Source organism: Mirounga leonina, unplaced genomic scaffold (genome assembly GCF_011800145.1).
Source record: "Mirounga leonina isolate KUSES-001 unplaced genomic scaffold, KU_Mleo_1.0 Mir_418, whole genome shotgun sequence".
NCBI classification, from domain to species: Eukaryota; Metazoa; Chordata; class Mammalia; order Carnivora; family Phocidae; genus Mirounga; species Mirounga leonina.
This window is the reverse complement of record NW_023270739.1, coordinates 22213134-22240943: the sequence shown is the minus strand read 5'-3', so window position 1 is coordinate 22240943 and position 27810 is coordinate 22213134. Positions and strand designations below refer to the sequence as shown.

Below are 27810 nucleotides of genomic sequence, written 5' to 3'. Positions count from 1 at the left end.
TGTACTTTTCACTGCTGTCAATTTTATTTTACATAGGTTATTTCCAGCACTATCTTCCCCTAACAATTTTCAATTTTACCTCTAAGATGTGAATTTGAATCAGTTTATAACAAATTTTACCATGTAAAGCTTAAGCTGTTGTAGGCTTCACTGTGGATTATTTCTATCAGTATTATTACTGTGAAGTAAACAAAATTCTAATGGCTGACAAACTTATTTCTTAGAGAAGAGCTTTAGGTGCATGCAACGTGTGGCAGTTCTTTGATAGCACATTCAAACTCGACAAGTGGTAGCTTTTTAAAGGCTAGTTGTAATGTGAAACCAGAAACTGTATCAGAATCCGTTGATCTATCCTGTAATTTGAATGGATCCTTCACTTGTCAGTGATTTCGTAATATCACACTGGCCCACTGAGTGAGGTACATCTTTTATATGTTGACATGTTTCATCATACCATATCATTACATGGCAGGCAGCCCCTGGGGGAAAAAGGGCAATGAACATTTCAGTATTATTAGAAAATGGTTTTGACCTTGCTGACCCTCTGTGAAGAGTCCCCAGAAGATACTCTGAAAGCCTCTGGATTATGGTACCTCTTACTAAGGAACTGGGCGTCACTGTTCCAGGTCTCATCACCCCTCCACAACTCGTTGTTAGCTGGCTTTCTTCTGCACTCCCGTAACACTCTACACAGCCATCTGTTAGAGACCTTACCACCGTATTGTGACTGTGAGATGATCTGACTATCTCCCACTAGATTTAAAGCTACCTGAAAGTTGCAAGGATCTTTTATTTCTGTACCTTCAGAACCTAGCATATACATTTGATTGATTTATTTTTTAAAAGATTTTATTTGAGAGAGATAGAGAGAGCATGCGCGAGAGCACAAGTAGCGGAGAGGGAGAAGCAGGCTGCCCATCGAGCAGGGAGCCCGATGCGGGGCTCCATCCCAGGACCATGGTATCATGACCTGAGCTGAAGGCAGCCGCTTAACCGACTGAGCCACCCGGGCGCCCCTATACATTTGATTTAAATAGGTTTGATGGATCCGCAAATGAACTGTAAATCAAACATACCTCTCCCATCTGTTGTTCAATAATTTGATGTGCAATTTCTTCTATGGTTGCCATGTTCTAATTGCCAAAATGTCCTGCCAGAATAAAAAGATGCCCTTTCACAATTGTACTCATAAAACATATATACTGAAGAATTTACAAATGAAATCACATGATAGCTAAGATTTATTTCAAAATAATCCAGTTGGGGTGGGTGGGGGAAGGACAGAATAAACAAAACAAGACTGGCCATGCACTGACAATTATTGAAAACTGATGAAGTTTATAGAGGGGTTCATGAAATTATTCTTTTATATATTTTGAAAATATCTATTTACTTGACACACTCTTTTATAAATATACTGTAAAAACTGACAAAAGAATTGCATTCGTTCAGAAGGAAAGATTTCTCCAGAATTATGTGACTGTTCATTAGTGGCAGTTTCTTAAATATTAAGGTTAATTTGCATTTAAGGTAAAACTTTCTCCAAATGGACTTGAGAGACTGAAAGATTAATGCATTGACTTTGACTTTTGCTTTTTCTATCAGACAAGAACACAAAAATTATTTCTGACTTTGTCACATTATATAATATCTGTCATAAATTCACTTTGGTTGTACTAAAAGCAATGCTCAATATTTAGCTTTATTCAACTATTTCTCACTAGATTGAAAAGCAGTGGCTTCACCCTCTCTGGAACCAACTGAGGAAACAGAGCTGCTCCCTGGGCCTGAGTCCTCTAGGCCTCCACCCCCATGAATTGCAGGGAAGGCAGTAAGATTTCTGAGAATTTTATATCAGCAGAAACGATGCCAGCTTGGAATGAAGGAGACACAGATGGGATGAAATGAAGAAAAATTTTCGGACTTGTGTGATTCTTCTAGATGGGCCAGTAGAGCTATTCAGTTTCAAACATCTGTTATCCTTCAAGGAAAGGGGAGAAAGATTCAAAGAGGCCCGACTAAGCCACCCAGGTGCCCCTTTATTATTATTAAGATTTATTTATTATTTGAGAGAGAGAGTGCCCATGCGTGGAGAGAGGGGCAGAGGGAGAGAATTTTCAAGCAGGCTCCCAGCTGAGCACTGAGCACGAAGCACCAAGCAGAGCTTGATCCCACAACCCATGAGATCATGACCTGAGCTGAAACCAGTGTCCAACACCCAACCAACTGAGCCACCCAGGCGCCCCTAATGTTTATTATTTCTATCAACATTCTGTTCACGAAGCTATCTGTGTATCTCTTAAGAGAACGGCTCTTCTACAGTTCTCTTTTCTTTCTGAACCCTCACCAAAATTGCCTTTGGCATCCATATTTCTACCAACAATCTCTTCAAGGCAATTCCGGCTTTCTCTAGCATGCATCTCAAAACTCTTCCAGCCTCTATCCATTTCCCAGTTCTAAATTTTTAGGCATTTGTTACAGCAGCACCCTACTTTCCAGTACCAAAATCCATATTGGTTTGCTAGGGCTGACATAACAAAGGCTAACAGGATTACTTCTCGCTGGGTAGTTCAAACAACAAAAATTAATTTTCTCACGGGGGCGCCTGGTTGGCTCAGTCAGTTGAGCAACTGACTCTTGGTTTCTGCTCAGGTCATGATCTCAGGGTCATGAGATCAAACACCATGCTCAGCTCAAGAGTCTCCTGGAGATTTTCTCCCTCTACCCCTCTCCCCTCCCCGAGCTTGCATGAGCTCTCTAAAATAAATTTTTAAAAAATTAATTTTCTCACAATTCTGGAGGCTAGAACTCTGAGACAAGCTGTCAAATAGGGATGGTTTCTGAGACCTATCTCCTTGGCTTTTAGATGGCTGTCTTCTCTTTGTCTCTTCACATGTCTTCCCTCTGTGCCTGTGTTGTAATCTCTTTTAATAGGGATAACAGTCACATTGGATTGGGGCCTACCCTAATGACCTCATTTTAACTCAGTTATCTCTTTAAAGGCCTCATGGCCTTTAAATACAGTCACATTCTGAGGTACTGGGGGCCAGGACTTCAATATGAATTCTGGGGGGGGGGCAGCCCATAACACTTAGGCACAAATCTAATAGGAAACACGCACGATATATGTAAGGAAAGCTTTAAAATGTTACCTAGAGAGAAGAAAAACTAGCTGAATGAACACCAAAGAAAATGATTATAGTGACTACCTCCAGGGAGAACTGGAAGTTTTGGAACAGGGGTAGAATGCAGACTTATTTTTCACGGACTAAGTAAGTGTCTGTTTCTTCTAAATTTTACCTACAAGTATTACCATACACAAAAAATTCATTTTAAGTAGAAAACAAAAAGCCAGTTTAAAGGAATCTTTTCCAGAAATCCTAAAATCAACAGTGTTATCAGCACATCAGACCCAAAGAAGCTACTTCATAATGAAAACTTTGGCAGATAAACTATTTATATATATTATAGTTTGACTACTTAAAAGTGTATGAATAGAAAGGACTGAAGTCAAATCTCAGTGCTATTATATGAGCAAACAGTTACACTAAATCAACTATCATTTTAGCCAGAGACCAAAGAGTATTAGGGTATTATGTGTGATGCACCTATGTGCATGGTATACATATATGAATGCATAGGTTCATGCTTAATTGTATACTTTGTCATCAGCAATGCTACAGGTAGTACAATGCTAAAGGATTTGAATGTTAATATGCTTGGAATAGTATTCTTGAGTACTGAATTCAGGGATATTCGGATTTTTTTTTTTCTTTTTTGCTTCTGAAGAAAAGAGCAGGAAATGATACCGGATTCCTAACTTCTGGAGTTACAAACTCTAAGCTTAGAGAATCTGACAAAAGCTATACACCCTCTTCAGAAAAACGTACACATGCATGTATTTGGTAGATTCCATTTTGTGATCCAATACATCAACTTTCTACTTCTTTCTATTTATTTTTGGAGGGAAAGGGGCACAGGGAGAGGTAAAGAAAATCTTAAGTAGGCTCCATGCCTAGCACAGAGCCCAATGTGGAGCTCGATCTCACAACCCTGAGATTATGACCTGAGCTAAAATCAAGAGTCGAATGCTTAATTGACTGAGCCACCCAGGTGCCTCTTTCTACTTCTTTGTATATAAACTTTCCGCATTACTGCAGTTGTCTAGAGCCCTTATCTCATATTGTTTTATAGATCCATATAATCCAAACTGGTTAGCAAACCAATGCTTAGGGAAATTTTTTGAAATACTTACCTCAATGAGCATATACCTAAATTTGTATTGAGTGAAACAAATGAGAGGAATTTAGGGAATAGATTTGACCAGAAAGGTGGACTAAGAACAATTTTCCCCTTTGGACCCCTCTCAAACCAAACATAGATATGTACGGTGCATACGTTGCAATATGAAACTACTTACCTATCCTACTTGTAAAGCCTGTTATGTGCCTTAAAGCCAGCTTATTAAGTTTCGAGTCTAGAAAGGCACAGACACAATGATATAAAGTCAAATCTGTAATCTCATTTTCATTATTACTTATTTTTCTCATTAAACTATCAAGGAATACAATACATATTTATGTGTAAATAAATCCACAAAATAATTCAAATACATCATATAATCTTGTTCATTAAAATTTTTTTCCACCATTTGCAAAAGAGAGGCAGACTATCTAAATTAATCACAAATTATGGGGTGCCTGGGCAGCTCAGTTGGTTAAGCATCAGACTCTTGATTTTGGCTCAGGTCATGATCTCATGATTGTGAGATGGAGCCCTGTGTCGGCTCCACACTGGGCATGGAGCCTGCTTAAGACTCTCTCCCTCTGCCTGCCCCCCCCCTCGTGTGCTCTCACTCTAAAACAATAAATAAATAAATTACAAATTGTATCCAAATGTATTAAGTTTTACTAAAATTTAGAAATTCCCAGAGGATAGGATTATTCACTCTGATAAATGAAAGTATTTACAAGGGGAAAATGTTAAAAATGGGTAAGAATGAAGTAGGTATTTGGCATAAAATTAGGCATTTATGATAATGCATTTAGTCACTTTGGTTGTGCTAAAAGCTCAACTACGGCTAGTTTAAGCAAAAAGGCAGGGGGTGGGAGAAACAAGATACACACAGCTAGGACCAAGCAGAGCTGACCTTGGGAAAAACTGGAGCTTGGGTTTGTGATGCTGTCAGGAGTCTCCTTATCTCTATGTTCTTTTATTATCTCTATTCTATTATTTTTATTATCTCTATTCTCACCTATGTGGCTTATTTTCTACTTTGTAGTAAAGCACCAGGAAAGGAAAAGCAGTCTTCTCTAATCACAGTTTTAAAATTTGGTTAATAGATTCTGATTGGCCAGCTTAGGTTATGTGCTTATCTCTGGAATTAATCACTGTAGGCAGGCCAGGAAGAGGGAAAGGAAGGATTGGCAACTTCCACTTTTGGAAGGTCTATTTACCAAAAGATGGGAGATTAGCATAGACATGGCTATTGATACAATCATCATGAGCCAGGCAACCACTTCAATTTGTTTCTACTATTGATACACAGAATTCTTCAATCAGAAGTCCACTGAACACTAAGCTGCTCAAAAAGCTTACTTTGGCATTGATTCTAATTTTCTGCTGTCAGTTGGAGAAATCCCCCCCCCAAAAGAAGGGTAAAAAACCCTTATACTTATAAAATATTCTATCAAGAGTTCTCCTTTTGGCTACTTCCAGATCAAAGTCCTTCTAATTTCTTGCTCTGTGAGCTTAGTAAAAGACAAATTTAGTTTTATAGCCATATTGTTTTAAAACAACCTCCACAGTTTCTAGAGAATTCACAGAATAAATTAATTTTGAATTTTTTCTAAACATAACAAAACGTTTTTGTTTTGTTTTAAGATGATAAAAAGGCATAAGGAGCAAGGGCAAGGCAGCTTTTAATCCTCCATATTAAAAACTTGAGGCCTGGAGCCTTAAGGACTGGAAGCCGTTAGACTTCCTCATGAAACAAAAAGATATTAGGCGTTATCAATTACCCTGATATATTGATAAACAGAATCTTTCTGATGAGGAGAGACTACTGACATTAGAAAAGAATCAAATTAGTTTTGGGTTACCAGTCCAGATTTTATTCCCAGCTTTCAAGTTAAAAATGAGGAAGCTCATGAAGTGGAATTCAGTAACAGAGTAAAGAGATACAGTCTTGATGCTTTCTACAGAAAATTAAATTTATGCTGAGCAAAATAAGTCAACCAGAGAAAGACAATTATCATATGATCTCACCGATAAGTGGAATTTAAGAAATAAGGCAGAGGATCATAGGTGAAGAGAGGAAAAAATGAAACAAGGCAAAACAAGAGAAGGAGACCGACCATAAGAGACTCTTAATCATAGGAAACAAACTGAGGGTTGCTGGAGGGGAGGCGGGTGGGAGGGATGGGGTGGCTGGGTGATGGACACTGGAGAGGGTATGTGTTATGGTGAGAGCTATGAATTGTGTAAGACTGATGAATCACAGACCTGTACCCCTGAAACAAATAATACATTATGTTAATTGAATCTAAATTTAAAAAACTAAATTTGAAAGATATTTTTTTAAAGGAATCATTCATTATTCTTAATGAAGACAATAAAATACTTCAAAACAGGCAAATGAGCATGAAACTATTTATCTTGTATTTATATGTATATGTATACATGTACACAGCTCAAGGACAGTGCTAATGTTGTAGGCCTCTGAACAAGGCTTATTTTCTCCCACACCAAAAATACTTCCTCTGAGATTCTTTTAAGTTATACCATACTTTCTAACGACTTTATTACTGTCATTCATCAGCTTCTGCTCTAATACCATTGTTCATCGAAAATTTTGACACTGAGTGTTGTCCCTTTCCTGCCACCAACATGGATGACTTCAGTGACCACTGACAATCCAAACTACCAACCAATCTAGTTCCAAATTTCTTGACTTAGAAGTCCAATAATACTCACCTAATCGCAACTATAATATTTTGCTGCCAGATTAAATATGTATTTAATATTATTTCACCTCTTAATATTCTTCAAAGCCCTCCCCTTATCTACAGGATTTGAGGTGTCATTTGTTAAACCTTATATTCTAGCCATACACACTACTTGTAATTCCTTGAATTTACCATGTTTCTCATGTCTTTGCTAATGGCTTCTCTTTCTACCATGACCAAGAAATCACTAGATCAATGTTTGTTTTCTAAGACCAAATTTAACTCCAAAAATTAGGCAAAACAAGCATTCTTCACATATTGATGGAAGTCTGAATTGTTATAACCTTCTGGAAAAGTTAATTTGCCAAGGTGTATCAAGAGGTTCACTGACGCAATGATTCATTCACTATTCTATGCAACAAATACTTGCTGAGTGCTTACTATAGGCCAGGGATTTTTCTAAGTGTTAGGGATACAGCAGATAGTATTAAAACAAACTTCCCCTTGTGAAGTTTCTATTTTGATGAGGTTAAACAAACAACAAACAAATAAATACACAATACCAATAAATGGCAAAAAGTGGAATGGAGAGAAGTAGAGCAGGGACTAGTGACAAAATGCTTGGGGCAGGAAAGGAACCGCTTTTTTTTTTTTTAATTAAGAGGTCAGAGATGGCCTTTCTGAGGTAACATCTTAGCAAAGACAAAGATTTGTACAAAAATTCTTTTCATTAAAATAACATATGAGGAAAATGTTTAATGACAAAGAGAAAATGCCAATGACAAACTAAATGCAAAGATCAAGGAACAAAATTTTATTTAACTGATTTTAACCATGCAAAACACACAAGGACTAAAAATAAACATTCTCAAACGTTAAGTGACTTTTCTAGGTGAGAGTTATAAGCTACTTACTTTCTTCTTTCTGCTTTTTGAAAGGGTATCTACAGTTGTAATGAGAAAGTAAGCATTCCCTCATCTTTAGCCTACTGTATCTTGTGCCCATTTATCCTCTAAAGCACCCTGTCCTTTGTGTAGATGACCCATCTCTAATAGACTTCTAAGGAAAAGAACTGTAGTTTTCAACGAACCTCTAGTATTTAGCAGTGCCTAGTATTCACATCTAACTTCAGTAAGTATTTACTGGAACATATTTACCAGGCACTGTGAGACTTTGGGACTTGACAGTGAACAAGGCAGAAAAGATCTTTGCCCTACAGGGCTTATATTTTAGTGAGAAAACAGATTTTTAAAAATTACCATGTGCTAAATGCTATGAAGCATCCTAGGAAGGAGTGATAACAGAGAAACGGCAAAAGTTTACATAGGTGGTAGTGTCATAGACCTCAAGTCAAACCCATTTTACTATTTATTAAATGACTACATGTCACTCACTGTGAGGCTCAGTTTCCTCACAAATGAAATGGATTCAATATAATCCACTTCAAAAGGTTGTAAAAATTCAATGTCAGTGAAAATATCTATCCCAGTGGTTAAGTTTCTTTATAGGTAAGAGGTATTTCCTGAAAGCTGAATGAACAGTGTTCAATAAATGAACAAGAGGAGCTCAGAACCCCACACTAGAGAGGGAGGCTCTGGAAAAACCTTATAGAAGAGACATCTGAGTTAGGCATTGAAGGTTAAGTATTTTCACCAGCCTGAGGAACAATGCAAAAAGCATGAGGATGCTGTCTTTACTGCTCCAGAGCTAATTAACATACAGAAAACAAACAGTCCTGCATTTTTGGCCCTGAGTTTCTCCAATTTACCAAGATCTCATTTCTACTTATTTCCACAGAAAAGCAGAGTATGAATGGTGCTATCCTTTTTCCATTCAGATTCAAAGTTTTAAGTCTGTGCTCTTTGACAACAGAAACAGTTCATTTTTCCCCCACCAGCCCCTCTACCATCACCTGAATGTAGGCTGCTATTATCCAAAACACTATTTTGCAAACTTTGTGTTGTAAGCCACTTATGGATGGGGAAATTAATTTAGTAGGTCAGATTTTTAAAAGGAAAATGGAAAAGAGTGCATCAGATATAGTAAGGGTAAGAATAGTCTCATTAAGACTTTATTTCAGTTTAATCTGTGTGAGTGTGCTGAGTCATGATGCAAAATGTATTTCCTTCTGGGGGATGCAAAGTTTGAAAATATGATATAAATATGACATAAAACAATGATTCTATTTTTTCCAGTAGAGTGGGTCAAATCTCTTTAAAAACTAATGGAAGTTAAGGTTTTTCTCACTAGAAAACACAAATTCACATTCACTCACACTACAAATGACAGTATATGCTGAATTTCAAGGGGTTCATAAAGCCTCTCGTAGCCTTGAAGGCCTTCCAGTTAACTCTTCAGGTAAAATTTCAGCTACTGTTGAGTTTCCGGAACGACTTTGTATACATGAAAAGCCCCTATTAGGCAAGAACCATCTTTGTGTATATTGAAGTGCCAAGAAGGCAAAACCATTAGTGTTCAGCATCCTTGACAAGCAACAGTATCTCAGGACACTTACAGAACTGAAACATCCTTATTCTCCTGCTTCAGAACCATCAATGTCTTTTTAATGACCAAAGGATAAAGTTTCAGTCCTTCTCCTTCTATTTTTTCAGTATTTATTAAGCATCTGATACATGCCTGCCACTGTGGACACAGAGTTTCTTTATAGTCTGACTTCCTCATCTTCCCATTTTACCTCTTATCGCTCCCTAGAGGGGCCTCTCTTTGGGTCAAACTGGGATGTTCTTTATGCCTCAATGTACCATTCTAAGCTCCTCTTCCCTCCCTTAAATTCCACCTGACCTTTAACACTCAGTTCAAATTTTTAAAAAATCCAGTCCTTTGAGATGGGTCCAGCATTTATTGTGTATACTAAAGCAACTGACTAGAATTCACTGAGACTTTTGTTAACTTCTAGTATCATATGTAAAATTTCCCCAGGGCTTTCATAAAAGATTTTAAGAAGTTGCAGAGAGTCCTATGAATCAAAAAAAGATAACTATATTTATACCATTAATTATTTATGCTGTTTCTTTTGTCTTTTCTATTCCCCGAGGGCAGGAATTACAGGCTTTGTGTGGCAGAAACACAAACAGAACATATCTTAGGAATGTTTGATGCCTTTGATTTGCATCTCCCTCAAAACTCTTCCTAAAAGACTGAAATGCCCCTACAAATAATGAAATTTGTTACATTTATATGCGATCCACTTTTTTTTTTTTTTTTTTAATATATACAAGAACAGAAACATCCCTCTTCTGGATCTACCAACTGGACATCAAAAGCAAAATTTCAAAACAATCACCGTGTGCCAAGCAACCACACAACATTGTTCAAGAACGTCCAAATCGAAGGCCTTTTTACAACATCCAGAGGAACAAAAACCCGAAAGGCCTTAATTTCCAGTCTTTTTGCTTCTCCTTTCTAGTTATTTGTTTAAACTGGCCGACCTACTTAGTGAAGGTTATGAGACAAGTTGGCAACATTTGTAACTCATAAAACGATTACGTGCAGGAGTTGCAGGCAGAATTCCTTAACAAAAGAACTGGAAGTTTAGACATGCCCAGGGCGGGGAGGACCCCGGGCCGCTCCATTTTTCTCAAAAGATACGGGTCCAAAGGCAGCGGCTGCTCTCGCCCTATTTGTCGTGAAAGTCAAGGGCGTTGCTCCGTCCGTCCCGTTCAGGCACGAGAATTAGTAAGCGGCCTCAGGAAGGGACGGAGGCCTCGGCTCGCCGACGCTCGAGCCCACGGTGCGCCCCCGGAGCCCGGCCGCTGCGCGCGGCTCTCCGAGGCGGGGAAAACGGCGGCGGCGGCGGCGGCGCCGAGACGGAAGCTTTTCCTGTAGGTGAAAGGTCAGAGGCGCCGCAGGAGGCGCCGGGGGAGAGGCTGCTGCGCGCGCGGCGCAGCTCGCTGACTTTCCTCCCGCGCCCCGGCCCCGGCTACTGCCTCAGCCACTCTGGGAGCCCCGCACGTTCGGTCCCGCCACTGCGGCCACTCTGCGCGGTCCCAACCCAACCCGAGCAGCGTGCCGCCGCGCTGCCATACGCGCCGGCCGTGCCGGCCGCAGCCCGGACGCTGTTGGGGGACCTGGGGGTGCGCCCGTTGGCAGTTGGGAGGAAGGGACACCCCGCCCCCCGCTCCAGGCGCGGCCACGGCTGCTTTTCTCCCTACTCGGCACTTCTTACCGGGGCTTCTCCGACGAGCTACGTCCCGCGCCGGGCGTAGACCTGACAGTCCCGCTCTGGTGGCTGCTTGGGGTTCCGGGAAGAGACAGGTTGGAGAAAAGCTCAAGGGGGTAGGGTAAAGAAAAGTGGGGGCAGGGAGCTTTCTCGATTTGTGTATTTGGGGGGGGTCAGAGTTCGTGACCCCTCCCTCGGCTCTGCGGTACGTGCTCCCATCCGCGCCTGCGCATTACTGGTGGAGAAGCGGGGAGGAGGTCGTGACGTTCCCTGGGTGGAGGGATGAGAAAACCGAGCCTCTGAAAGGCCGCTGCCCCCTATCGGCTGGGAGGGAAACTGCCCCGCCTGTGCTGCCCTATCAAGGACTTTCGGAAGCCGCGTGCGCTTAGCATCCCTTTTGCCAAAGGTGGTTGGTCGTTAAAGGAAGTTTTGAGACGTTTCAAATTCGAGTAATACTAGATAACCTCATCAGTTTGGGTCAGTTTGGTTTCTAACTTGTGGAAAATTGGGCTCAGTTTTAGGGTATCTCTTACCTTAAAGTTTATTAGGAGTTAACGAGTCTGGGTAGATCCCAATAAAATATTTAAAATTCCCTTAAATAAAACAAGCTAGGGCAGAATCCTCCAGTCAGGCAAAGATTTACTTATCAGCTCTTGTGGGTAAATACGTATAATGGCTAAATGGAGCAAGAATTATTATCACTTAGAATATAAACTTCTGGAAGTCTGGCCTTTTTGTCCAGTGGTGTATTCCCAAGCATACGGGACAATGCCTAGTGGTCAATAAAGATTCGTGAAAAGAGGCACTGACAGAACATTATGACAGTGACCACCTGCGGCACAGAGGTGTGGCAGGAAGAGCTGTGTGCAAAGCACTGTGTGGCTTGGACTTTAAGAGAAGAGGTCCTTGAAATTTCTTTAGTATTGATCAGCACTAGAAAAGCAGTTCCAGATTCAGGCCAGAAACCCAAGTCAGGAAAAACAAAGGTGTACTGGGAAGGAGAACATCTCCTCTGTCCTTTCCCTCTGGAACTAGGCATCAGGACACACAAAAATGGCATGCAACAATCCCTAAGAAGGGGAATATGCTTTATGCCTCATTCTCTGAAAACCCCTCTTTGTGGTTCGTCTTTAACTATGTGACTCTAGAAAAATATATGGCTTAAAGACATCATCACACCAAAAGTAGATACAGTAAATTTATTTTGTATAAATATAATATATATGGACATTATTTACAATACTAGTATTTTATTTATAAAGGATCTATATCTATATGGACAATAAGATACAAACTATTATCACTTTAAGTAAAAAGTGTTTCTAGAAATTCATGTCATTTAAAAAAAACAATATAGTATTTCAAGATTGGTTCTTAACATGCTATGACCAACTCATATTAAAGAGAGTTCCCCCCTTCATCTCCCCCCACCAAGGGAATTTGATATTGAGGCTTTTTAAAAAATTTCTACCTTTATCTTAAAAAAAATTAAATCCTATTAGAAATTATCTCTTTTCGGGTGCCTGGGTGGCTCAGATGGTTAAGCGTCTGCCTTCGGCTCAGGTCATGATCTCAGGGTCCTGGGATCGAGTCCCGCATTGGGCTCCCTGCTCCTTGGGAGCCTGCTTCTCCCTCTGCCTCTCTCTCTCTGTCTCTAATGAATAAATAAATAAAATCTTAAAAAAAAAAAAAAAAGAAATTATCTCTTTTCTTAGAAGGGAAAGTCATAGATAAGATTTTCCTTTAGAGAATATTAAATGTAGCATAGGCTCCAGAATATTTGTATATGGAATTCCTGGAAGAGACAGGTTGGAGAAAGCTCAAGGGGAGCTTAAAAAAAAAAAATCAGAAAGGATCCATTTGGAGTAATTTAATTCATCAAATACTGGGTGTCCATAGCATGCAAGGTACTCTGCCAGATGCTGAGGAGTCTCAGATTCTTAAGGACAGAATGTGATGGGCACCGTATGAAAGTGTGTTTCCTAGCTAAAGGCTATGGAGACATAGAGAAAGGAGAGACTAAATCTGGTCTGGAGGAATAAGGGAGGAAGAATAGGAGAGAGGGACTAGGAGCAACTATCACAGAAATAAAAGTCTTGGGTACACAGGCAGAAATGGGTTGGAAAGAGGGTGAAAACAAAGAAGAAAGGTTGGGGTGGGATTAGCTGGAGTGTGTGACAACTGAGGAAAAGTGTTCCATGCTGAGCCACTGGGAAGCCAATGGAGGTTGCAAAGAGCAGGGATGAAACTAGGTTAGAGCTATGCTTTGTAGATAGCTCTGGCAGTGTTTAAAATGAGACCATGCAAAGGCGGCATTGGAATTAGAAGAAAAGTTATTCTAATCATTGGGAAGAGGTAACAAGGACTTGACCCAGGGTCTGTGCAGTAATGGGAATGAAGATGGACCGGGTACAAGAGCAATAGCAGAGGGTCTTGTTGAGACTTGGAGGCAGATTCTGGAGCCTAGATTGGTGTTTTTCCATTACAGAAGAAAATAAACAGATCTGAAGGAACAGAAAGTGAAGTCATATAAAGTTTAAAATGCTTAAGAAGGACTCATGTAGATGTCCAACAGGTAGTTGCAAATATGGCCTTGCAGGATGGTGGAAAGAGTAGGTCTAAGGTCTGAGTTATAATGAGGGCGTGTGGGGGGCTGAGTTTGAGTTGCAGACGACAAGACTCCTGTCCTCACCTTCTATGCATTTCAACAACTATTTTCTCTTAAAAGACACAGGATAGGTATTTTGTGAGAAACATACAGTATTTGCCTTCAAGGCATGTACGGTATAAGAAATAGGATTTATCTCTCTGAAAATCCTAGTGACTACATTTGACTATAGTGGTTCCCAAATTTTAAAAATGGGAGTACAAATCGATGCATACTCCAAGACAGATCAACATATGCTGTGATAACATTTACATTTTAACTAAATTACTAAATAGAAGGCTTTCCCTATTTCTGGACATATCCTACCAACATCTAGTTAACAAAACTACACTTTAAAGTTATCTTCTTCACTTACTTTTTCATTACTGCTTTATATTAAAGTTGCTCTGATGATCTCATTTTAAGAAACACTACTGCATACTCAAAGAATCAAGCTTTTGGTTGAAAAGAGAATTAAGGATCTTGGGCAAAGTACAAGAGGATCATACTGGGTATATTACAGAACAGGGGAAAAGAGGTTGGAGAGAGGTTCGGAAATGTGGGATGATGCCTAAGATAACCTTCTTATTTTTCTAGGACTCTGATGGATCCTCTACATTTACAGCTGTCACAGCTGAGGAGGAACCTAGACTCGGGGGGACACACTAAGAATGCCAGCCTTCCCCCAGTTTAACCTGGCATCTCTTATCAAGGTTACTTTTAGCACCTTTTTGCTTAGCTTTACAACTGCTCTTCTTTCTCCTCCTTATGAATAAAAGGAGAAACCTGAAAAGGGTGTGATGGAACACATGCATCAGTGTAATAAATACAGTATTCTTGGGATCAGGTACTGTTTATACTTTCTCATAGAATGCACCCAATAGGAGCGCCTGGGTGGCTTAGTCGGTTAAGCTTCCAACTCTTGATTTTGGCTCAGGGAGCTCAAGCCCTGTGTTGGGCTCTGTACTCAGCAGGGATCCTGCTTAAGATTCTCCCTCTCCCTCTCCCTCTGCCCCCCCCCCCCCCACTGAATGCACCCAATATCACTTTTTCCTCTAAAATGGTGGCTATCAAGAGATACATTTTTTAAAGTAACTTTACAATAAAACATATATAGTTAGGTTTCTCAGTTGACATTAAATGAGCCAGGTTAAATAAATAATTGATCGGCTTTGGTAAGTTATGAAGGACTGATGAGGTGGGGAAGGAAACATAATACCATTCCACATATAAAACATTTTTTGGGGGGGGATGGTAATCTGATAGCTTCCTCAAAAGGCTATACATATTTTATATTTTCAAAACCCTCCATGGGGCGAAGCCAATAGCCAGTACAATCATACATGTGTTTTACATGTAATTAGAATTAAAAGAAGTTTGTGCAGTGTTTTTTCTGTTTAGATTTATAAATCATTCTTGATTTAGCCAGCTGTTGGAAGACAAAATAGCCTGGCTGATATTTTTTTAGATTCTGAGGCTTAAGCCAAACCTTCCAGTCAGAAGGCTGAGAGCTCATGAGGAGCGGGGCAGAACTTCAAATAACTTGTCCTTTGCAAAATGCTAGACCCAAAGAAGAAGGAAACACTTTATAAGGTATAACCTTGATCTCCAAAAAGGATATAAAAACTGCAAGGATTTTAACATGGAAGCCTTATTTATGCTCACTTGATTAAAATAAGTGAGCTGCAAAGAAGTATTAGTTTACCTACTGTGACAGAAAGACTGGGGAGATAGCATGTAAGGATTGTGTGTGAGGGTGCAACAGGGTTTAAAATGATCCCACAGCAAGAAACAGCCAGAAAAAACTACAGCAGCCAACTCTAGATTTAGTAGAGACTCTAGTGCTTCAACAAACAACTTCAGAAAGACAGTAATTCTCTTGGCAATGGTATCACACTGAATTAGGAAATACTTTATATAGAAGCAGAAAGGAAAATTCTTGTGCCCTTTTGTGAAATATTCTATGGATGACCTTGCCTTTTAAGATAATTTAAGCTCAGTCAAATGTATATTATAAACATCAAGAATGACTTTAATCATAGTGTGAATTTCATTTTTCTTCTACTCATCAACAGTTTTATGTACAAAGCAGTTCACATGTTAAATAGTAAGTGCACCAGAATTATGAATATAAATATTTCCTAATGAGATGCATTTGGCAACTGGTTAAAGAAATAAAGGATTTGTTTTAATTACCAGGGAGGACATAACACAAAGTAATATTAAATAACCTTTAAAAAACGAATACAATTTCAGTTAACACTGGCTTTGAATCTGTGCTTTTTTGGTATGGTAATTCCAGTTCATTTTTTTAAAGCACAATATTATAGGGAATGGAACATTCTTTTTAGATGCAAACACCACCACTGACTTGGGCTCAGAACACTTATAATAGCAAAGGATATTGTATAATATAATGCTTGCCGTATTTTGTGTTTTTTTTTTTTTAATAATACATTTGTTTGTGTTGAACTGGTAGCTTTAAAAAAAGGATGAGACTTAATATAAAGACCATAAAGTTAATTGTGTTCCTCCATCCTCTTTCCTACTCATAGCTCAGTTCAATGAAAATTTTCACATTCTATCCCTTTTCTCTAATTCCTTGATCATGTAACATTATCTCATGCCAAAAGAGGTACAACAGAAATACTCTGGATAATTTACTGGAATTTCATTTCACAGTTACTGAGGTAGGAGTTGGCCGTGTGTTTTTCCGTTAAAAGATACAAAAATTCATCTAAGTTTACTGATTCAAAACATACATTTTTTTCATTAGCAGTTTTAGAGTAATTTCTAAATCAAACACTGCATGGAAATTTGCTCCTTGATGTGTGTTTTTTATTTACAAAGACTCACCTCAAGTAAGAGTGTTACAATGTAACACTACAAAACACTGAGAAATCTGTGTCACAAACAGTTAATACAGTATACAATATTAAGATAAGTTTTCTGGTTTCTAAAGAAAAGGTACTTTAGAATTCAGTGTGAATCTCAGAAATAATTCTGACCATTAAGTAAACATCAAAATTTTAATAAATAACATATACATGAAAAAACAAACATTAAAAAAATTACCTTATACCTAACAAAATAATTCATAATATTTGATGAAGATTTTGGCTGGATTTATCTTGGCAGTGTTCATTTATATAAAATTTTTGTACTGCATTTACTCCATTCTGATGAAATTCCACCCATTTGGAATCACAGAAGGGATGAAACCAGTATTGCTACAATACTGTGCCTTCCTGAAATGCTTCTATCCACCTATTGGTAAGAGAAATTTGTTAGATTTGTAAAATGCAATCCTCCGATAGATGTTAAAACAATATAGATCACAGCTGTGCCTGTGGATCCAATCACCCTAGCAATATATTTAAGAAGTTTCCTATACCAAATTAGAATTCTGCGTATATGGAATTGTCCTTTATTTGGTAATATGGCTGAAAATTTGGACTGAAAAGTGCATCTTTTATGTCCATAAAGCGTGAGGAAGGGGCCATTTCATGTAAAAGCTCTATGAAGTCCTGATGATTCCATACGATTGGTTTGGGAAATGAATTACATTTGCCAAGGCTTTTATTTCAACCCCCTTTCTGCTTTTAGGAACACAAGCTTTGTCTCTGTCTCCTTCTCTCTTAACTCCCTGGGCATCCATAGTCCAGACCTGTTCTAATACTTCCAATGAAAGAGAATCTAACATCTGATCTACTTCAGTTGATCAAAATTTTTCATGCAATATGAAGTGTATCCAAAAAAAAAAAAAGTGTCTCAGAGTTTCTAGAAGTCTTTCCAAAATTTGTTAGTCTCTACGTTTTATCTGACAATACTCAAAGCTTGCAATTATTCAGAAGACACTTGGAGGTAGTCTTTTTGTACCTCCCTAGTACTATAATTGCTTCCAGACTTACTATGAACATTTGAAATCACTCAATTTAATTAGTAAACATAGCCTACCCCAGATATAGCTCAAATTTCAAGGATAGAATTTTCAAAACTTTAAATGCAAATGGCATAAGTTATAATAAAAAAGTCTTTTAAAAAGCTAAAAATTTCCATTAAAATTAATACATTTTAATGTTCTGTAATGTGTAAAACCACCTCCATATTAGTGACTTCAAAGAGAAACTTATAATTTAGCCTGTATTAATTCTAAATTACAAGTAAGCTGATTTCCTTCACTCAGCTACATTCAGTTGTATTGAAGGTTTTTCTACCTTGTCAACTTAAAGATATAAACAAAAGATGCATATTCAAAAGAAATAATTTTTATCAGTTTGATGATGAATACAGATAAAAATCATGAGAAATGCAATTCCTAACAGAATATTAGAACAATTACTCTTTTATCCAAGGTAGTTTCTACAGAAAAAATAGTTAAGTGACATAATTTTAAATATTCTTCAGTTCACTTGAAAAAGAATTTTTTGGAGTAACAGATATGCACTAGATATCCTGACATAGACTGAAAAAAAAATCTTACAGATTATCTGTCACATTGTACCTGATTAATATCCAGGAACATATATAATTCTGGTACATTAATTCTAACTGCCTTAAGAAAAGACAAGCCTTGTTTACTTAAGGCATTCTTTTTTATATGCATGCGCACTTTAAGCCTATTGAGAAAACATGAGCACTAAGCTCTTAGAAGAAACAAAAACGTATAACTTGTGAGGCCAAAATAAAAATCACAGGAAAGATCTGGTGAAAGGTAAACTGCACTGTTTTGTTTACAAAGGACCTGAATTTCACAGAGATACGCTTCTCTATGTTAAACAACCTCATGATATCAAAATAAATATTCTTGTTGGAATTTTAAAGAGACTGTTTAAAAAAGCCTTTTACCATCTAAAATGATATCCATTTCCTTCTACTCAGTTATTGGGAACAGCATGGGAGCCTCTTAATGTGTTTGACCCTTTCCCCAAAGAAGTAAGTTAGCAAGCAGCTGTTTAAAGTCCCGCTGTTCCATGGCACAATTGAATCACTGGATTGCCAAAGTCCTGGAATGTTTTAAGAGATGATCCTTACCCTCATGGAAGGAGAGGTCAAATGCCTCAGCTTCCTTTCCTTTCAACAGAGCAGCTTCATGCTGCTTCCTCAGAGGTCATGTATAGACAAAATATTTTGGACAGGACTACCTATTTTCTTTTCCCCTCTGTCTCCTGAAAATATTCCAGATCCTCCTGCCTGTCCTTAAAACAGTCCTAAAGACTTTGAAAAATATGTGAAATCTAACTAATTTGGATCTCTGATTTAAATTCTTAATTGTCCCCACACATGAAAGTAGGTTATTTTAAAAATCAATCATGTAAGAACTTGAAACTCATGTATAAAAGAAAAATATGCCTAAATTACTTACTTCTGAGCTGAGTGAGCATCATCTGCTTTGAACACATAAAATAACATGTTTTTATGTAGTAACTGAAACACTCTAGACTCTGAATTCTCATCTTTGACTTGAGTGACAGTGAATCCTAGTAAAGGCTGACTCTCCAAAGCTGCCACGTCCTAATTTAAAAAGATACAAAGGGAGACGGGACTTTAAATTGATAACAAAATTCAGATTTGCAAACTCTTGAACTGTATAGCTATAATTTAATTTCATATACACACACATATATAAAACAATAATTCTTTGTTTTTCATTTTCTTTTATTCAACAATATTAAGCTGACCCCTCCCCACCTACCTCATGAGCCAGACACTGTGCTAAACAGTTTTCAGTGTGTTCACATCCACCGAGTATCATATATTTCCCTACAACCATGTGAAGTAGGTAATTATATTACTTTCATTTTATGGATGCAGGAAACAAGCTCAGAAATATAAGTGATTTACCCTGTCCCACTAAGGAAAAGCTTGGCTCCCAGAGCAGTGGTTTTTATAGGATGTTACTGGAACACAGGGTGATCAGGTAGGAGAAGAGGGTAATAATTAGAGCAAATAGCCAGGCATTGTTTATAACCCAAACAAAGTCTATTTTATCTAAGCTTGAGGCCTGATCAATACAATCTGGAGATAGTCAAGGGAGTGTCAACCAAGACAGCTTGGCAGAAAGGTAAGAACCTTTGCCTTTAGTGAAGTTCTTAGTAGTCACATGACACCAAAAAAGTTACATTTTAATATTATGGAAAATTCCTAACATTTTTGAGTAAGAGCTCTAGGACACTGTTGACATTAAAAATCACAGCAACATCTCCCCCTCCAAAAGCAAAGCAAAACAAAAAATATACACAAAACAAATAGATGAAACAGATAATGTAATTATTTCCAATTGGCATTATAAAACCAGACCCCACAATCATTCATCTTTAGATTTCAGATCTTACCTCACTTGCAGCATATGTATACAGCACTTTATTTTTTATAACAAACCACAAGTGTTTCCAAGGTTTTTTATTGCCCTTTGATCTGTACAAGTAGCCACTCATGGAAGAATCTTCTGTGTTTGCTGATACCTAGTAAGCAAAGCCCATATATAGTTTACTGGTTTTCAAAGAAACAAAAGGTAAAGTAACAAAATTGCTTTTGGTCACTGGTGCTGAAAGCAATAACCATAATGATATAATGTTTCAGAATGAAATTGTTTATTTTCAAAGTCTGCTACTGGACAAATCAAATACTGCCATTACCGGGGGCATAAAATACCCTTCTGTTTAGAAGCAATTCCAGCATTGGGGCACCTGGGTGGCTCAGTCAGTTAAAAGTCCAACTCTTGATTTCAGCTCAGGCCATGATCTCAGGGTTGTGAGATCAAGCGGCACGTCAGGCTCTGCACTGGGCGTGTAGCCTGCTTAAGATTCCCTGCCCTTCCCCACCACTTCTCTTTAAAAAAAAAAAGCCATTCTAGCATTATGCCTGGTTTAATTGAGCTTGCATATATGTATTTCTTTGTGGTGTCACCTGTGTTTTCTGGGTTGCCAGAAGAAGAAAAATAATTCTAAAGATCAGAAGTGCTTTTTGAAAGTTGCATTTTGGGGACTGTATATGTTGTTTACTGTTCTTTGAATTTTGCAATGTTAGGGAAAATTACTTAAATCTTTAACTCTGTTCCTGAAATCATTTTTTGGACTTATAAAAACTATTAACAGAGGTAAATGGAAAATTCAATTATTCATGGTGATTTTAAGGATTAGTTTCTGATCCCCAAATTTTGGTCTGAGAGAAGCTTATTTTGTTTCATAAAAGGAAATGTTAAGAAAATGTCTTAATCTCTAGACAAAAAGGTAGTAAGCTCTCAATGATCATAATCTGGCAGCTGAAACTTCTTTTTTAACATAAAACAACATAAATAAAAAGTCAAGTTTAGGAATTATGTTGTTAGTAGAATGATGAACAGACTTTTTTTTTTAAAGATTTATTTATTTTAGAGAGAGAGTGCTGAGTGGGCAAATGCACACGGCGGGGTGGGGCAGAGGGAGAGGGAGAGAGAGAAAATCCTCAAGACCCCCCGCTGAGCAGGAAGCCTGATGTGGGGCAGTATCCCAGGATCCTGAGATCATGACCTGAGCCTAAATCAAGAGTCAGCTGCTCAACCAACTGACCCACCCAGATGCCCCTAGAATGGTGAACAGACTTTTAAGGTGGTTCCCCATGATCCTTGCTCTGATAATCACACTACTGTATAGTCTCCTCCCCCTTGTGTGTGGGGAGGACCTAAGACTTGCTCCTAACCAATAGAATATGGGGAAGATAATGGCATGTCACTCCCATGATTATGTTACATTCTATAAAACTCCATATTGCTAGTAGATGGGACTTTCTCCCATGCTGGCTTTGACGTAGTTGTCTTGGGAGGCTTGTGTGGCATGGAAATGAATTCTGCTAACAACCTGAGTGAGCTTGGAAGTAGACCCCTCCCTAGTTAGCCTTGCGAGGAGAACTCAACATTGCCCAACACCTTGACTGCAGTCCTGCAGAGATCCCAGCTAAGCTGTGCTTGGACTCCTGAGATAATAAATGTATGTTGTTTTAAGCCTCTAAGTTTGTGGTAATTTGTTATGTGGCAACATAAAACAAATACAGGTGGATTCTATGAATTTTAAAAGTCTACCTTTAATCATGTATTAATTGTATTAATTTCTTACAAATTTTATGAGAAGGATGATATATTATTGTCTAGTAGAAAATTTAACATCTAATGTTAAATGAGAAATATCTGTTAAGTGCAAGTAAATTTATATAAAGAAGTGACACCACTGTAGAAGACAGCCAAGTGATTTTTTAAAAATTAGAATGTTCAAATGAGATTTTGCTTAAAATGTAGTTACATTGGGATACTACTATGTACTTATGTTACATGTTACTATCATTGATCAAAATATTTTGTATGCTCCTCTTTTGGAATATTCTTAAATTAGTTGATAAACTGTAAAAGAATACAGTCACAATACTGGATAGTCATGCATAGTCCTCTATATCTTACTTTAGAAAAGATTTTATTTACTTATTTATTTATAGAGAGCATGAGCAGGGGGAAGAAAGCAGGGTAAGGGAGAGAGAATCTCAGTGCAGAGCCGGACACGGGGCTTGATCCCACGACCTGGATCTGAAATCAAGAGTTGGACGCTTAAACGACTAAGCCCCCTGGTGCCCCTGTCCTCTATTATCCTCTTGTTTTTTTTTTTTTTTAAGAGTTTATTTATTTATTTGACAGAGAGAGAGAGCGGCAGGCAGAGGGAGAAGGAGAAGCAGGCTCCCCACTGAGCAGGGAGCCCGACGTGGGGCTCGATCCCAGGACCCTGGGATCATGACCTGAGCCGAAGGCAGACGCTTAACCAACTGAGCCACCCAGGAGCTCCTATTACTCTCTTAAAAATAAAATTGGTCTTAAGCAACTTAATCACATGAGTCACAAAACTTTCCTTCTAGTGATCTGATTATTTAAAATATAAATCAAGTCTAACTCAAGAGACACAGAGTGCCATTACTGAGGGTACTGAGGCTCTGAGTGGAATTCTAAAAACAAAGAGTTTCTAAAAATGTATTGAACATTCCTGGAATAAAAACACAACTTCCCAATTCCTCAAAAAGTTAAACATAAATTACCATATGACCAGGCAATTACACTCCTACATATATTATTAAAACAAATGTCCACATGGTAATATGTCCACACAAGGTTTATAGCACTGCTATTCATAATAACTCAAAGGTAGAAATATCTCAGATGTCCATCAACAGATGAATGGATAAAGTGTGGTATATACATACAATGGAGTATTATTCACGTTATAAAAAGAAGTACCGATACATGCTATAACTTAGGTGAACCTCTAAAATACTATGAGAAGTGAAAATAGCCAGACAAAAGGTCATGTATTATATGATTCCTTTCACTTTTTTAAAGATTTTATTTATTTATAGGGAGCGAGTGCACAAGTAGGGGAGGGGAGGGACAGAGGGAAAGGGAGAAGGAGACTCCCCACTCAATGCTGGGCTTGATCCCAGGACCCTGAGATCATGACCTGAACCGAAGGTAGACGCTTAACCAACTGAGCCACCCAGGCACCCTTGTATATATATTTTTAAAAGAAAACTCCACACCCAAGGTGGGGCTTGAACTTAGGATCCCGAGATCAAGAGTCACATGCTCCACCCACAGAGCTGGTTGGGCACCCCTGAACTGTATCCTTTAAATCGTTAATTATAAGTTACGTGAATTCACTTCAATTACAAATAAAATGACAAAAAACACAGCTTCCCAAGTAGAAAACTTTTACTTTTATGGCACGTAACCAGATAAATTATTTTTCCCAGTCTGCAAAGGAGAAAGCAGTGGTTCTCAAAATTTAGTATACATCTGAATCACAGAGAATGCTTGTTAAAGTTTCTGATTCCGTAGACCTTGGGTGGGGCCTAAGAATTTCCATTTCTAGTAAGTTCTCAGGTGATGCTGATGTGCTGCTTTGGAGGACATTTTGAGAGCCAGTGGAGTAAGGGAAGGAATGACTGCAGTGGAAGGTCTGTTTGTGTGGTTGGGTAAAACATGTACAAAATGTGACTGGAGTCAGGCTGGGTCTAGTCTAGACTAGAAATAGTTTTGTAAAACTAGCAGTGTGGAGTTTAGACTGAGGAGGAGAACAAATTTAAGAATTATATTTATAAACTATGACATTAGCATGGAGAGGAGAACAATTATAGAAAACTGAAAACTATTTCCATTGGTTAAGAAAAGCTCTGAAAGTCACTTTAGATTCAGGAACTGAGTGATGGAAGAGACAGTTCAGAGTACTAAATTGGCTTCACCAGTTTAAGAAACCTGGCAATTAGGACTGTAAGTCCTCTTCTTACTATTTCATGAGGCTGGCTATGAATCATTTCTTAGTGTTTTAACTACCATGATGGAATACACTCAACTTTATATAAAGAACACGATCTTGGTCAAATTTTTGGAGTTGTTTGCTTCCACTTTCCATGGTAGAACACCTCCAGAGTAATCAAGTAAGAACAACATTTAAAACTCTACTCTGCTGGCCACAAAACTGGTCACAGGTGGAAATAATTAATAAACTAATAAAAATGGAGGTGGCTCAGGGGCAGCACCTGGGTGGCTCAGTCGTTAAGCGTCTGCCTTTGGCTCAGGTTATGATCCCAGGGTCTTGGGATCAAGCCCCACATGGGGCTCCTTGCTCAGTGGGGAGCCTGTTTCTCCCCTGCCTGTGCTTGCTCTCTCCATCTCTCTCTCTGTGTGACAAATAAATAAGTAAACTATTTTTTTTTAATTAAAAAAAAAATGGAGGTGGCCCAGATAGGCAGTGCTATGTGTTACCTGACACTGACTGACTGAACACTGGAATTTGAGGAGATGGGATAGGGTACTGACGATGCCTATGGATTAAGCCACTGGCAGTTCTAACTGTGCAGACTATCCTAACTTTTTAAATTTTTCTTGTAAGTTGAAGGAAAGACAATTTACTATCAGTGCAGCTGTCTATAGCCAACCAATACTTACAAATAACAAACCGTGCAGATCAGTAAATGCTAATAAAGTGCCCAAAATATTCTATAGACTTCTTCCCTCTGGCATGGGGTCTCCTCAAAGTAATTTTAAAAATTCACATGTGTCGGGGCACCTGGGTGGCTCAGTCGGTTAAGCATCTGCCTTTGGCTCAGGTCATGACCCCAGGATCCTGGGATCAAGTCCCACGTTGGGCTCCTTGCTCAGCGGGGAGCCTGCTTCTCCCTCTGCCTGCCGCCCCCCTGCTTGTGCTCTCAATCTCTCTCCCTCTGACAAATAAATAAAAATCTTTTAAAAAAAAAATTCCAATATATTAAATTATCTTTACTTGCTACCATTGCTATAAAATGTTCTCCAAACCTTTCAACAGCCATTTTCTGAATGACTCAGGTCATATGGGAGACCAAGAAAGAGAGTGAGGCATCAGCCACATCCAGCACCAGTATTAAAATGCATGTCTTAATACTGTGGGAAATGACCTCTTTCTTTATGGAAGAAAAACAGTGTATTATATGGATATGAATAATTCAGCTTATATCAGGTTGCAAGTTTAATGGAAACACTTACTTCTTTGAGAGCAGCTGGGATTTTTTTCTGTTTCCTCCCTGATGGAATACTATGTAAGACTGATGATAAGGCACTTGAAGGAGATTTGTGATTTCCAGGAGATCCAATCTTAGGAGAATGCTGGTGATCTAAAACAAATCAGGTGCATTTATGTAGCCAGTGGTAAGCATTTTGCAATTCAACTTAATTCAGATCAACAAACACTGTTGCATAAAATATCTATGGAAGGATACTTGAGGAACTGATGACAGAGAGACCCCCGGGGAAAAAAGACGGATGGCCGGAAGCTGAGTGGGAGGAAGACTTTCCACAGTCTATGATTTTATACTTTTTCAGTTGTAAACCATGAGAAAGGATGACCCTTTTGTGCCTCTGGAATAATGAAACATGTTAAAGTACTACCAACTTTAAATAAATTATATAAACTTCCCTCCTGACTTAAAAAAACCCACTAACAGCATCATTTAGTACCTAGATATATGACCAAATAAGAATATGATAATGAACAAAGTATTAGAAAAGGGGCTATGAGACAAGATCAGGAAACCATTAATTTTGAGTGCAGAGGTTTGGGGAAAGGTGGGAAGAGAGTAAGACATTTGAGTTGGCCATTAAGGTATAACAGGAGTTTGCCAAGTCAAAAAGAGGAGGATGAACACTCCATGAAGAGAAGTCAGCATAAGCAAAAGCAGAGGTATGAAATTAGATCATCTATTTGGAGAATAATAAGGCTGAGGAAAAAAAGGCTGGTTCTAAGGAATGTGGACTGTTGTTTAAGCCGTGGGAAACCAAAGGTCTTTTAGGCTGGAAAATGACAGGAGCAGACTGAATTTAGAAGAAAAAAATCTGGCAGTAGAAAGGAGGAAGGATTTGCAGCAGAAAACCTGCTGGGAAGCTATGACAGTGGTCCAAGATGAAAGATAGGGCTGAGATGAAGAAATCAAGAGAAAGGTCTTCAAAGATAAATTAGTCAAGATTTACTGACGAAAATGGGTGTGGGTGATTAGGGAAGAGAATTTTAAAAAATGAATGTTGAATGTTTACAGCCTACATGATACACCCACAGAACAAAGGGAGGAACAAAAAGGCCAGTGAAGGATTAGATAAATGTGTCTTCTTGGAAATGTATGTACAGTTACTATTACTCTATAAATATGTGGATTCTGAAATAGCATGCCATCCAGCTTTATTCACTGAGGCATTCTCATTTGCTGATGGAAAGCTATTCTTCATGGAAATGAAGAACAACGTTTTTGAAATTTAGATCCTATATATAGGTTTCAGGAATTTAACTAAAACTCTCTTCCCAAAATATAGACCCGAGCAGTCCTGCTAGCTGCATTCATCTTAACTGTGGGGATGGATACCTGCAAATAATGAGCAGGCAGATATGATTTATCATTTTGTATTTGGTGAAAAGCTGAACATTTAGATATACCATAAAACCTCACCAATCAGTCCATGTGATTAGAAATGGGCTAACAAAGGGCCACCCAGTATATGTCCATAGAGATATATCTATCCACAGATAGATAAAAATGATTTGTAAAGAGCCCACAGTTGTGAAACTAGAAACTTCAAAATTACTTGAAAGTTAAAGTTCCCTTGTAACTGTTTTAAAGCAATTTCACCCTGTAATTACATTTCTACAATTAGTATCCTATGAGTTAAGAAAGCTTAATTAAATTACAAAAGCAAAATTCTTAATATTTTGAGATGAGTATCACCAGTCATATTGCTAACGCACCTAAGATGATTCTTTCGGAAGGGTGTTTGAAAGCATCTGGGAATAAAGGAATTTGTTAAATCTTTACTTATATATTACCTAGTTTCTTCAGTTCTTGGAAACAGTGTTCACATACTCTTGCTGGTTGATTTTTCAGGTAATCTAAACCATATTTATTTGATGAACAAGCTTGGCATACAATCTGAAAACACATTGGAATTATTTTATTTAGAATAACCTCAGCATCAAACCACCGACTATGCTACAACAGATAATGCTATCTACCTAGAGTGCTTTCAGTACCTTTTCTCAGTCACTGACTCTAACACCTCTGTGGAGGTCAGGCCTATGGTGAACTCACACACATCACCACCCTGGAAGATGAAGAGGCGACACACTACGACCAAGTGCTAACTCCATAAAATAAAATACTAACAGCATTAACGTGTGCAAAATGTTTAGAACCATGCGTGGCATGCACGAAGTCCTCTGTTAGCTGTATTTATCATCACCGACATTGCCTGTCATCATCGCTAGGTAACCATGATCACGTCTAACTGTGCCTCCACCAAGTGTCTGGCCCTCTACTAAATGCTCCCTAAAGAGGCCCTGTTTAATCTTCCTGGTAACTCTCTGACATCAATGTTACCATGCTCATTTAACTAACGAGGTCACGAAGGCTTAGACACCTCACTGGCGATAATTTCAACACTGAAAGTACTTCTATTAAATACTTAGTATCCAGATAAAGGTAGTTTAAATAATTATCAGTAAATG

General features: G+C 38.3%; 3 protein-coding genes across 10 annotated transcripts in view; 1 reads left to right on the top strand and 2 right to left on the bottom strand.

Annotated features, from left to right (window-relative positions):
- NR2C1 (nuclear receptor subfamily 2 group C member 1) overlaps positions 1 to 11221 on the bottom strand; it is a 45837-nt gene extending 34616 nt beyond the window's left edge. For 3 of the 6 annotated variants that reach the window (XM_034987825.1, XM_034987829.1, XM_034987830.1), the window contains exons 1-2: positions 11134 to 11221; positions 1077 to 1150 (exon numbers count right to left, since the gene is read on the bottom strand). In XM_034987825.1, the coding sequence (XP_034843716.1) occupies positions 1077 to 1130 (54 nt within the window). In that variant the 5' untranslated portion in view covers positions 1131 to 1150; positions 11134 to 11221. Of the gene's footprint in view, positions 1 to 1076; positions 1151 to 4420; positions 4478 to 10251; positions 10864 to 11133 lie in introns of those variants that run through there. The other 3 variants (XM_034987827.1, XM_034987826.1, XM_034987828.1) reach the window with 3 other exon arrangements.
- Positions 9230 to 14609, top strand: LOC117998489. Its single transcript, XM_034987247.1, has 3 exons — positions 9230 to 9305; positions 10817 to 11222; positions 14372 to 14609. Exons 1-3 carry the CDS (start codon positions 9230 to 9232, stop codon positions 14466 to 14468), a joined length of 579 nt encoding a protein of 192 aa, XP_034843138.1. The 3' UTR covers positions 14469 to 14609.
- A 1600-nt stretch (positions 14610 to 16209) lies between these two features.
- Positions 16210 to 27810, bottom strand: part of FGD6 (FYVE, RhoGEF and PH domain containing 6) — a 108822-nt gene continuing 97221 nt past the window's right edge. For all 3 annotated transcript variants that reach the window (XM_034987822.1, XM_034987824.1, XM_034987823.1), the window contains 5 exons: positions 27133 to 27235; positions 25308 to 25435; positions 20110 to 20238; positions 19140 to 19288; positions 16210 to 17041 (listed from right to left, as the gene is read on the bottom strand). In XM_034987822.1, the coding sequence (XP_034843713.1) occupies positions 17005 to 17041; positions 19140 to 19288; positions 20110 to 20238; positions 25308 to 25435; positions 27133 to 27235 (546 nt within the window). In that variant the 3' untranslated portion in view covers positions 16210 to 17004. The remainder of the gene's footprint in view (positions 17042 to 19139; positions 19289 to 20109; positions 20239 to 25307; positions 25436 to 27132; positions 27236 to 27810) is intronic.

Bases quoted from the DNA above. Each gene is read 5' to 3' on its own strand.
- LOC117998489 (XM_034987247.1), top strand. From the start codon at position 9,230: ATGACAGTATATGCTGAATTTCAAGGGGTTCATAAAGCCTCTCGTAGC. The intron at 9,306-10,816 runs GTAAAATTTCAG...GAGGCGCCGCAG, and splicing joins CCTTCCAGTTAACTCTTCAG to GAGGCGCCGGGGGAGAGGCT. The intron at 11,223-14,371 runs GTTGGAGAAAAG...TTATTTTTCTAG, and splicing joins GGGGTTCCGGGAAGAGACAG to GACTCTGATGGATCCTCTAC.